This window comes from Halyomorpha halys, unplaced genomic scaffold, assembly GCF_000696795.3.
Source record: "Halyomorpha halys isolate HHAL.00 unplaced genomic scaffold, Hhal_1.1 Scaffold1643.1, whole genome shotgun sequence".
Lineage (NCBI taxonomy): Eukaryota > Metazoa > Arthropoda > Insecta > Hemiptera > Pentatomidae > Halyomorpha > Halyomorpha halys.
Window position 1 is genome coordinate 51,764 of NW_027113566.1, and position 11,187 is coordinate 62,950.

The following is an 11,187-nucleotide window of genomic DNA, read 5'->3' on the forward strand; positions in this document are numbered from 1 at the left end:
AACTGGGTAAAATAACATAATTAAGGAAATGAAATAAAAATAAATGTATATAATGCAAAGAAGTATAAACATATTAGTTATTACTAATTTAAAAATTGAAATATGGAAAGAAAAAGAAAATTGAGAGGAAGAAAATATATGTAACAATAATAATTGATAAAGAGGCAAAATATAAGTAAAGTATAAGTATACCATAAGAAATGAATAGAAAAAAAAAAAATTGAAAACACCAATAATAATATAGTGAACATAACTTATAACGTGGTTAAGGAAAATGGAGAAAAAAAGGGGTGGTAAAATAAAGAAAGGGGAAAAAAAAAATAAAAAAGAACCTGTTAACTTGAAAATCAAACGTCTAATGGATACTGCGCCAATGACGGCCAAACTCAGTATTAAAAAAGCCGTTACAAGAATGACTAAGTGTTTTTTAAGAGGAAACGTTACGAGAGGGTAAAAATAAAAAGTAGAAAATATTTAGAGGAAGAAAGGGTGAGGACAATTGGTTATTGGAAGAGTTAAAAATATATAGGAACGAACGAACGAAGTACCCGAAAATGACAGTGTGTACTATGGTTGTTATCTTGTTCAGTTCTTAGCCCTGAAGAAGGCTAGAAACTAGCCGAAACGTTGGCACAATAAAATAAGTTACAACTTATTTGTGTTTCTCTTTGACCACACCCCCAACCATCTCCTAAAAGAAAACAATGTAAATAATTAAATGAAGCAACAATTTTAAAAGATATATTAATTACAAATGAAGATATGTATTGTTAAAATAAAAGCTGAAATGTATATTTGTAATTATATTTATAAATGTCTCTATTCCGAACCTCTGTCCAGCTTAGAACTAGGAGATATGTTCTGGTGAAGAGGCATCTTGAAGACTAATAAGGCTGAGAGGAAGAGAGTATAGATCAATAGTGTGGCCTGGCCATATATATACTATAGACTGATTAGAGCCGTTGAAGGTATCAGTATACAGTATTATATTGATGTTTATAACTGAGGATTGTTGTTTTTATCACGTAAAATAAATGCCAAATATACTCACATTATTATATTAAATAAAACTTTTCTTATAATATTGTACACAGTTGTTAATGATGATAATATGCATAAAAATAAATCAATTTATCTGAATAAAACAAATACAAATTACTTCTAATTTTTTTTTTTAATGGTGCTTTAACACACTCTAAATGAATTGTTCCTTCTTATTCACTTTTTCCAGAAACTATATTTTTGCTGATCATTTTTTACTCATCTATACTACTGCGCATTGTAAGTAAGATATTTTTTCTTTCTTGCCCTTATTTTTTGTATCATATATATTGTTTTCTTTCATACATTTTATTATGTTGATTTAAATTGTTTTTTATCATTTCAGACACTGCTTACATACCTTATGTTAATTCCATTAGTCATCATTTCCATGTTCTGTCATTACATCATTCTTCACCTTCCATTATGTTTATTTCTTTAATTCTTTTACACTTTCTGTTTTTTTATTATTTATTTTGTATAATTCTTATCTCTATAATATTATATTTCAACTTCTTTTGTTATCAATCAACTATTATCTACTTAATTTATTGTTATGTATATTTCCAATTTTTTTTATTTTTTATGTTTCTCTTAGTTATGGTTGTTATCTCATTTTTGTTTTTTTCAGCCCTGATATTCAAGTCGAAACATTACAAATAAATATTTTTGTTGGTTATTTGTGTATAATCTTTTCCTCATATTTAGTAATTGAGGAGTTGCCTGGAACTAGGAACCTATTCTCAAAAAGTTAAATTTCAATTTATGGTTTGTGCCTAATTTACTATCTTATTGTCCTCATGCAATTCACTATTTTGGTCAACTTTTTGATCAGCTATTCATTAATTGGTTCACCTTTTTACCTTGGTCTGCCTGTTGGTCAACTATTCATTAAAGGATCAAGTAAATATATTGAAAGTCATTATGGTTTTCTTTACAAAGATGGTCTTATTTAGATTGCTTTACAAAAGAAACTAATACATCCTTTTTTTCATTAGATAAACAAATACTTGAATAATTGAAAATCAAATATCAAATAAAAATTTTAACATGTTCAATTGACCCTTTTACAACATTCTGAACTATTTCCAAAAATAAAAAATAATCCTAAGGCGAACCTACCTCCTGAAAGTGACAGTATTTTAATCTACAATTTGTGCCCCACCTCTTCGGATAGGGAACTAAGAACTGAATATCATTATGCCTTATAATTTATGCAACCCATATTTTTAAGTTAAAATGAAGCAACAGGGGTTCAGTATTTTGTAAGGGAGTATTGTTTTTATAACATTGGTTGTTCGAGGTACTTCCTTGCTTTTGCGAATATATCTCATTCTATTAGTTACATTTTCATATGACTAGAGACCTTGTGATACCTCAGTATTGAGTAAAAGTTAGCTATAACCAAGAACTAAAAACTACAGCTAAATTAGCTATTATCTACAATAAGTAACTATTTTTTTAAATTATGAAGCTAAAATTAAGCTTTATCTACCTTTCCACTACAAACTAATAAATTAATTTTAATAGAAAATTCTCAGTGCTAACTTCATTTTAACTGTTCTTTTTTCTAACATATGACTATTGTTATGTATAAAATTTATTCTCTAGTCAATAAATTTATTTTTAGCTAATTTAAAATATAAGGGGGAAAATGGAATATTTTTTTGATAAGGAGATAACCTATCTTTGGTATGAATGAAAATAGACCAAATGCTGCAGTTTGAGATTATTAAAAAAATCATAATAAACGCTTATAATGAACTGAAAATTACAATACTTTCTTGCAATGTGCCTAGCTCATGATTCCATATTTTCATTAGTATGGACATTTTCACTTTATAAAAGTATTACATATTTTTGTTTAAGAAATGTGTCCCATAGATATGTAATATAAATTCTTTTCCCCTACGAGGAATTCAAGTTCTGAGGATCGGTTGAACATAGCACAATTAACTTGTTCGTTTGAATCATAAGACCACATTAACGAAAGGATCCGGGGAAGACAGGCCTAGCGAGCTAAAAGACCAGGTGAACTAGTCGTTTCAACAGAAATCTAGTGAACTAAAGGATCCGATGAGCTAATTGACCGGGTTAACCAATATTGACTGAACTGGAATACCAAATCACTGTAAATATAAGTACCCAGGTAAATAAAACTGTGTACTATCTCAAAACTATAGTTATTAATCTGGAGGTGTGGGTCAGGATGTCTACCACCTACTACCATAAATTTGGTTTTATCTTCATTTATTTTGTGTCCCATCTTTACCGCAGAAGACTCAATCGCCTTAAAAGTGTCTATGAGGTGGGCTTCCGTTCTACTGATGATGTCTATATCGTTTGCATACGCCAGTAACTGCACTCTTTTATTAAAGATGTGTCCATCTGTTTGTATATGAGAGAATCTTAATAACTTCTCTAGTACTATGCTTAATAGAAGGCAGGCCAACGCATCTCCCTGATTATATATTTGATCAATTGTGGACCTTCCATTAGTAAAACCACACTGATATTCCTTTATACTATCTTCAACATAAGAGAGCGTTCTATTGAAGACTATATTTGATAGTATTTTATAGGCGATATTCAGCAGGGAGATACCTCAATAGTTGCTGCGTAGAAGTGTGTCACCCTTCTTGTGTATCAGGCATACAACTGCATTATTCCATTCTTCTGGTATGCTATTCTCGAGCCATATTGTTCCCATGATATCAGTGAGCTCTTTAATTACTTCCCCTCCTGCATTTTTAAACGGTTTGCTAGGTAAACTATCGGACCCTTGTTTACGGAAGCCCCGTAAAACATGTTCATGGTAAGCTCAAAATGTTGCCATCTAGTGGGAGAAAAAAGAAGTAGCTAAGTACCCACCATACCAGTGAGGACAAATGCCAATGAGCAAGTATGTAGGACTTATGAGTGAACTCAAACTACCTTAAGACAACCTTTTTGCTTACTGTCAATTACCACTCAGGATGAGTGAATAATAAAGCAACCCAACCAGGCATGGAACGGAGTCAGAATGAGAGGACCTTAAAACAAATGAGCTAATCTTCAAGCAACAAAGAAGATCTGAATATTTCACCAGTCACCAAGTAAATTGTCACGCTATCCACTATTTCATGAAATCAACTATCAAAGTTAATAACTAACAAACTAATACAAATTGTAACCACTTTAGTTAAACCCTATATCAATTGTCATAAATCATGCAGAATAGAGACATTATTAAACTTGTCTCGTTTTATTCAAACCACTAAATACAGTCCACTCCAGTAAAATCCATAACCAGTATTTTCTATAAAAATTTAATCACTGAAGATTTTGATTCATGTCAGACTACGGCGATTGAACACCCTACTGCTTTATTATTTTTAAGGTTTTCTACCGCATCCATAACCTTATCATAACTCGGTAGCCACTCTTTTTTGTCATCTTCGTCTCCCAATTTTTCTTCTTCCTCCTCTTGAATTGATATTTCAGCACGGGTCCCCAGTAAATCTCTAAAGTGATGCGTCGATCTTGTTCATATCCCGGGTATATTACTCCCATTAAGCTTGCCATGCGCTAAGTTAGGAGATAGGCGTTCTCTGCTAGCGCAACCTTATCCTTTAAAATTTCTCTGGACTGGTTCCCTCTAGCGTTGTGATATCTTGGAAAGACGGTGTCAGTTACCCCTTCTATCCTAACTTCTCTTTTCCTAGCAAATGTATCATTTCTACGTACCTTTGTCGAGGTGGGTGTGTTATATCTGACTCCAATAGGTAATATTAGGTGCTCTTGACCAGAAAGCCACGACAATGCGTGTTCACTTAGGTAAGGTAGTTGATTAGGAGGTGAATAGACGATAATAGGGTGACAGCTGTAATTTCCCCGGTTTTTTCGTAATTATCGGGTGCCATTCTTGTGGGTACGAAGGAGGTAAGTAGGCCCAAGTGGCCTAGTTAAAAGGGCCTAGTTCAAAGGCCCGGTGGGTAGTTAGCCTCCGGGTCCTTAGTAAGAAAAACGGGTAGAAGAAGTAGGTGACCAACAGGGAACTAGTGTGAAATAGGACTCTTCATATCCAATAAGAAAGAGGGTAGAATATACTGAATGTCTTATTTACTGTCTCAAGGTGGTACTTGTACTTCTTATTTTTTTTTTTTCAACCTCCATAAAATTTTAATGGCATATATATATTTTCTCATTTTACTGTAGAAATCTACATTCTAAAGAGTTTCTTGAGATGTATTAGTTTTAAGGTGTGTATTTTATAGAAATACATAATGTGTTGGGGCACACATTATTTCTGAATTTTTAATAAACTTAATCTAATAATACGTGTCCTTACGTAGCATGTTGCCACGCACCGAAGAAGCGCAGGTGTTAGTGTATTGAATAGTGGATTTGTTCAGTATTGTAATGAGTCAAACAATTTTATGTGTCGTCTCTTGATGAATTCCGGCATTGGGCAGATCGGACAACTGATGCAGTTCCGGGGGGCTTCTTTTTCCTCCATGATCTGCCATCTGATATGTGTATAAAAATTGGTGCCCCATATAGTATTGCCGACCTCATGATACTTTTGTATATCTGCAGCTTCAATCTCAGTGAGAGAGCCAGAGAAGTGAGGAGGTGGTTGAGACGATATGACTTTCGTCTTACTGTTCTCGCCTTCTGATGTAGATGGGCAGAGAGCTTGAGATAGCGGGTACTTGTACAGCATCATCGGAGGGTATTGATTCTAATAACGATACAAAGGCCGGTGAGAGGCACCACCTGTAAGAACTTACTTTTTTGAGGTTCAGTATATTCTTTTTTGTAAACCTTATTTATTAATTCAACATATTTACATTTATAATACTGTTTACATGTTTTTGTACAACATTATACAATTATTTACTTTTTACTAAATAAATGGCTAGAGAAAACATCGATGGTGCTCCAAGGTGACAAACTGAAGCTTTTCATCTTGGCGGGAAGCATAACGGTTTCGGCGGCTGTGATAGTTACAGTCTAGATCAGCAGGTAGCGTGTCGCCTTTTTACATTGATAACACCAAGAATGTGAATGACCACACAGTATCTTGGCATTTTGAGTAAACATATAGACCACCACCAAGGACCGATTATGGCAGCGTAGGCTCTATATTTTACTCCTTTCTGCAAGGTTAAAAGTAACATCGTTATGAACTTTGTAAAGGATTTATAATGGAGAGGGTAAGTTGGCAGGAAAATTGAAGCCAAAAAGATGGAGCTTAATAGGGAACGTTCCATGAAGAGAGAGATAGCGTATCGCACTACTCTCCTTCAAAGGGAAAGTGAAATTAATAAAGAATTTTTCCCATTGATGTGATTTTCTTGAAAATTGTTCATTAATTATAAAATAAGAACTAAATAAAAAAGGTAGTAAGTATGTCTGTTTGAGTAATTTTGTCAATCGACAAAGGAAATTCGCTCTTGAGGAATTCGTATGAAGCTTAACAATAGTGTAAACAGAGACATACGAGAGCCACATTTTACATAAGGCCCGCCTTTTTGGCTTCTCTTTAATTGGCACGTTACCCAATCCTTCCTCCATGGTTCCGAGCACCTAGTATTTTGGAACTGGCTCGTTCATGAACTAGTATTTCTTAATTTTTTTCTGTTCGTTAGTCAAGCTCACCGTTGGTTGGTTAATGGAGTGTTCTGATCGGGAATAATTGGAAGAAATCGGTAAGAACTCTACTTTTATTTGTCTCTATATAACTAACATGTTAAAACGTTATATCCTATTGTTGAAATTTGATGTGATAAGAATTATGAATTTATTTACTTTTTTAAATATATTTAATTTGTATGTCTTATATTTAGTCCTACATAGTGAGTTTTTCATTCAGTAAGATAATACTTTCTTATTAAACTGGGCTGTATCAAAAAAGTAGGTCTTAATTTAATATTATATTAAAGGTTTGTTGGCACATGGAAAGAAATTGGTTTATTTTCTTAACTATTTAATTTCTAGAAAAAAACATTACTTTTTGGTGTTGGTATTGAACATTTTTTTCAGATGTTATAGGTTTTGTATTAGCTTGATTTACATTATATTTAGTAATATCACAAACTTATATTATTATAGAATTTTATTATTTTTCTAGTGGTGTAAAGTTTACATACAGTAATGCCTTACTTTAAATATCTTATGCCATTTTTTACTTTCAGGTTTGATTATAAAAGTGAAGATGGCAGATGAAACTGGATCTGCTTGTAAGTCTCCCCTCATCAAAATGTATTAATGTTAATTTGTTTCGGATAAGGCTTTAGTTTAGTTGCTTCAAGATGGCAGCAGATCCAGAACTGTTTTATTTAACTTAATTGTTTCATGAATGTTATTTACAAGTACAATTATTGCTTTGAATGAGATAACCAAATTTTAACTGATATTATCAACATTTGTAAATTAGGCCATTTTATTATTTCTTTTTATAATAGTTCAAATATCTGTTGTATTGTTTACTTTTAGGTTTAAATGTAAAAGAAGAGATGGCAGAGGAAACTGGATATGTTTGTAAGTATTCCTCCTTCAAAATTTTCCAATATAAATTATTTTCGGTAAACCTTAGTTTAGTAGCAATAATGGTAGTGTTAGGACATCTAATCTAATTTATCATTAATCAAGAAGGGTTTTGACATCATATTTTTGTCATTTGATGTTTAGGTTATATTTTGTGGCTTTGTGTTTACTACGCCTAATTTTTCAATTTTACTAGTAGAGCCATTAATTCTTTGCTATTTCCAGGTATGAGAAAGTTTATAAAGGTATAAATACAATTAAAATTATCAATAAAATTAATATTATCATTAATAATTTAATGTTTTCATATTATTCATTATCATTCATATATTTTTTATTACCAGTGGTTTATAGCTTCATTGGATTTACCTTATATAAAGCTAGAGTTTTATGTTTAAAACAATTTTTTTTTTTTGGCTAATTTTTTTTTACAGTCTTCAAACTTGATAGACCTATTAAAGATAAAAAAAAAAAAAATACAACATTTTGTCATATCTTATTGTATTTTGTCATATTTTATAAAGTATATGGAGATATATTTTTAGCTCTAGGAAATATTCTTAGACATTTTTTTTTTTTTTCAACTTTTTATATAGATTCCATAATAAGGCTTCCTAGATAAAACCATCTTATCTATGAATTAAAACTCATCGAATTCTGGTTTATTGTTTATTCTATTGGCTTATATACATTTTTACAGATGAGTTCATTCCAGTAAAACAGGAAGAAAAGCTGCTTACACCAGATGACGGTGAGAAACATTTAATTTATTAACATTTGAATGGGCAACCTAGTCTGTGCATAATGATTTTCTACATTTTAATTTACAATAGAAAGATTCTTTACTCCAAATTGGTTTTAAAAGACTTTCTTACTTTGTCCGGGGTGTCGGACCTGCGAAAGTCAGGGAATTTGAAAAAAAAAAAAAAACCTGGAAAACTGCCACGGTTGTAAAGTTCACAGTTAAAACTCAAAAAATGGTGTGAATTATTATGTAAGGGTTTATTAATTGAATTAATAATTTATTCCATTAGCAATTGAATTAATAATTCATTCCATTATTAATTGAATTAATAATTCATTCCATTATTAATTGAATTAATAATTTATTACATGAATATTTAACAAGCCATAGCAGAATGTTTCTGAATCATTATGATGTGGTTTTTCACGTATGCCATCAGGGCACGTTGGTCAGAAAAATCACCGATTGAAAGTTGTTTTAAAATTTTCCATAAAAATATCTCTTTTCATTAGCTACTTGATAAAAAGAACCCTTCATATGGTTTTTAAAACACAAGTATTTTTTATATATGTATACATAGTTGACCGTAAAAATTGATATATAGGAAGTATTTTTTATATATCTAATTTTTTTCACTTTCTTGAGACTATTATTATTGTTTAAATCAAATAATATGTATTCAAGTTAATTTTCTAAACACTCTTTATTTCATTAAAAGTCCAATTGTCAAATAACATTTTGTCTTATCTCCCATGGCTTATAAATTATATGGAAATATATTTTTAGCTCTTGGGAATATTCTCGGTCTTTTTTTTTTTTTACCCTGTTATTTATATTTCCATAATGGTGCTTATTAGATAAAACCATCGTATACATGAATTAAAAAACATCAAATTCTGATTTATTATATGTTCTATTAGCTAATTTAAGATATTATATACATTTTTACAGATGAGTTCGTTCAAGTGAAACAGGAAGAAGAGCTTGTTATACCAGATGACGGTAAGAAGCATTTAACATATTAACATTTGAGTGGGTGACCTAGTCTGTGAATAATGATTTTATCTTACAATAGAAACTCTCTTTATTCCAAATTAATTTTAAAAGACTTTCTTTTTGTTTTTTTCCCCTCCTAGTTATCATCTAATCATATTATAATAAATTATGATGGCAGTGATTTAGAAAAAGACTAAAGCACCAGATTTTTTTTCAATTCAGTTTAAAATTGTAACTTCAGTGCTTAGCTGTTTCGGTATTATTCTTAATTGTCAATTTCTTACTAAAAAGTTGTTTTCTTTGGTTATTTCTTGGTCCTGGTATCATGCAGCAGTATTATGTTTCGTATATATTTTTTGTTTAAAAATTAAAAAAAAAAAATTATTTATTAGTAAAGTGTTTCAAATGTTAATTAGGTTTGGTAAGCTTTAGTTTAGTAGCCTCAAAATGACAGTGATATGTCTAATCTAATTCGTCATAATCAAGATAATAATGTCATTTGTCTAATCAAGACAGGTTTTTGACCTAATATTGTTGTATTCAATGTCCAGGTTATAGCTTGTGACTTTGAGTTTGCTAAGCCTTATTTATTATTATTACAATCAGAGCCAGCAATTCTTCTCTATTTTCAGATATGAGAATATATATAAAGATTTAAATGATTACAATTAGAAGTTTAAATAAAATTAATGGTTATTGAAAACTTATTATTTTCATATTATTCGTTTATTTTGTATTCATATATTGTAATCACCAGTAGTTTATACAAGGGAGGAATCAGAGAGATAAACCCCCCTCCTGAAGCTCTTAAGATGTTTTAATGTGGCCGCATAGATGAGTAACCATAAATGTATACGAGTAGGCATTTGTATGCATATATAAATTTAATGAAAATGATTAAAAGCTTGATATAAATTGTAAAAAAAAGTTATTTATTACTATTTATTTGTTTATACTAATGAAATAATTAATTTTAGTTTAGTGTATTTTTGTTTAAAGCCAACTAAGATAAAAACTGTAGGTTTTATAAAAACTTTAAAACTCTTAGGGACGCTTCCAGAACTCTAAGAATTTTTAATTTTCACCATGTCTTAGTATGAAAATATTCATTAAAAAGTTTTTTGTGATTTGTTGACCCCTCCCCTCCCCCCTCCTAAAAAAAGTTCTAAAAATTATCATTAATAATCAAAGTGCCAAAGTTTATAACAAAAGAGATATAGGATGTTAAAGTTACCAATAAGCCATGTGTATTTTAGGTGGTATTTTTTGTATCAGAACTGTTTCTCAATACTATTGAGAACTTTAGAATTCTTGGGGGCTACCAGAACTCTGGGAATTTTTAATTTTTACCACTCCCGAGGACGAAAATTTTTGATAAAACATTTTTTGTTGGTTTTTGGGAGTTCTGTTAATCCCCCTCAGAGTTCTGACAATTACCCTTAAAAACTAAAGTTATAAAGTTACAAGGAAAAAAGTTAGGGTGTCAAAGAAGCACAAAATGCGTGGTTGCTATGGGTATCTTTGAATGGTATTCTTTATGTTTTAAACAACAGAACTATTTCTGTAAATGAATGGAATATGGTCCGAGTGCGGTAAAAAAAAACTCAAATAGTAAATAATTATACTATTTTATAATAGTATAGTACAGGCTCAATAAAATAGTATAATTATTTACTATTTGAGTTTTTTTTAACCGCACCCGGACCATATTCAGGCTCAATAAAATAGTATAATCATTTACTATTTGAGTTTTTTTTTACCGCACCTGGACCATATTCAGGCTCAATAAAATAGTATAATTATTTACTATTTGAGTTTTTTTTACCGCACCCGGACCATATTTGGCTCCATAAAATAATATAATTATTTACTAT

The 11,187-nt window shown here is 30.6% G+C and overlaps 1 protein-coding gene across 1 annotated transcript in view; it reads left to right on the top strand.

Annotated features, from left to right (window-relative positions):
- Positions 1–11,187, top strand: part of LOC106690287 (zinc finger protein 665) — a 37,679-nt gene that overhangs the window by 19,894 nt on the left and 6,598 nt on the right. The window contains exons 10-14 of the mRNA XM_067051000.1: positions 3,154–3,190; positions 7,221–7,265; positions 7,522–7,566; positions 8,273–8,323; positions 9,269–9,319. Of these exons, the coding sequence (XP_066907101.1) occupies positions 3,154–3,190; positions 7,221–7,265; positions 7,522–7,566; positions 8,273–8,323; positions 9,269–9,319 (229 nt within the window). The remainder of the gene's footprint in view (positions 1–3,153; positions 3,191–7,220; positions 7,266–7,521; positions 7,567–8,272; positions 8,324–9,268; positions 9,320–11,187) is intronic.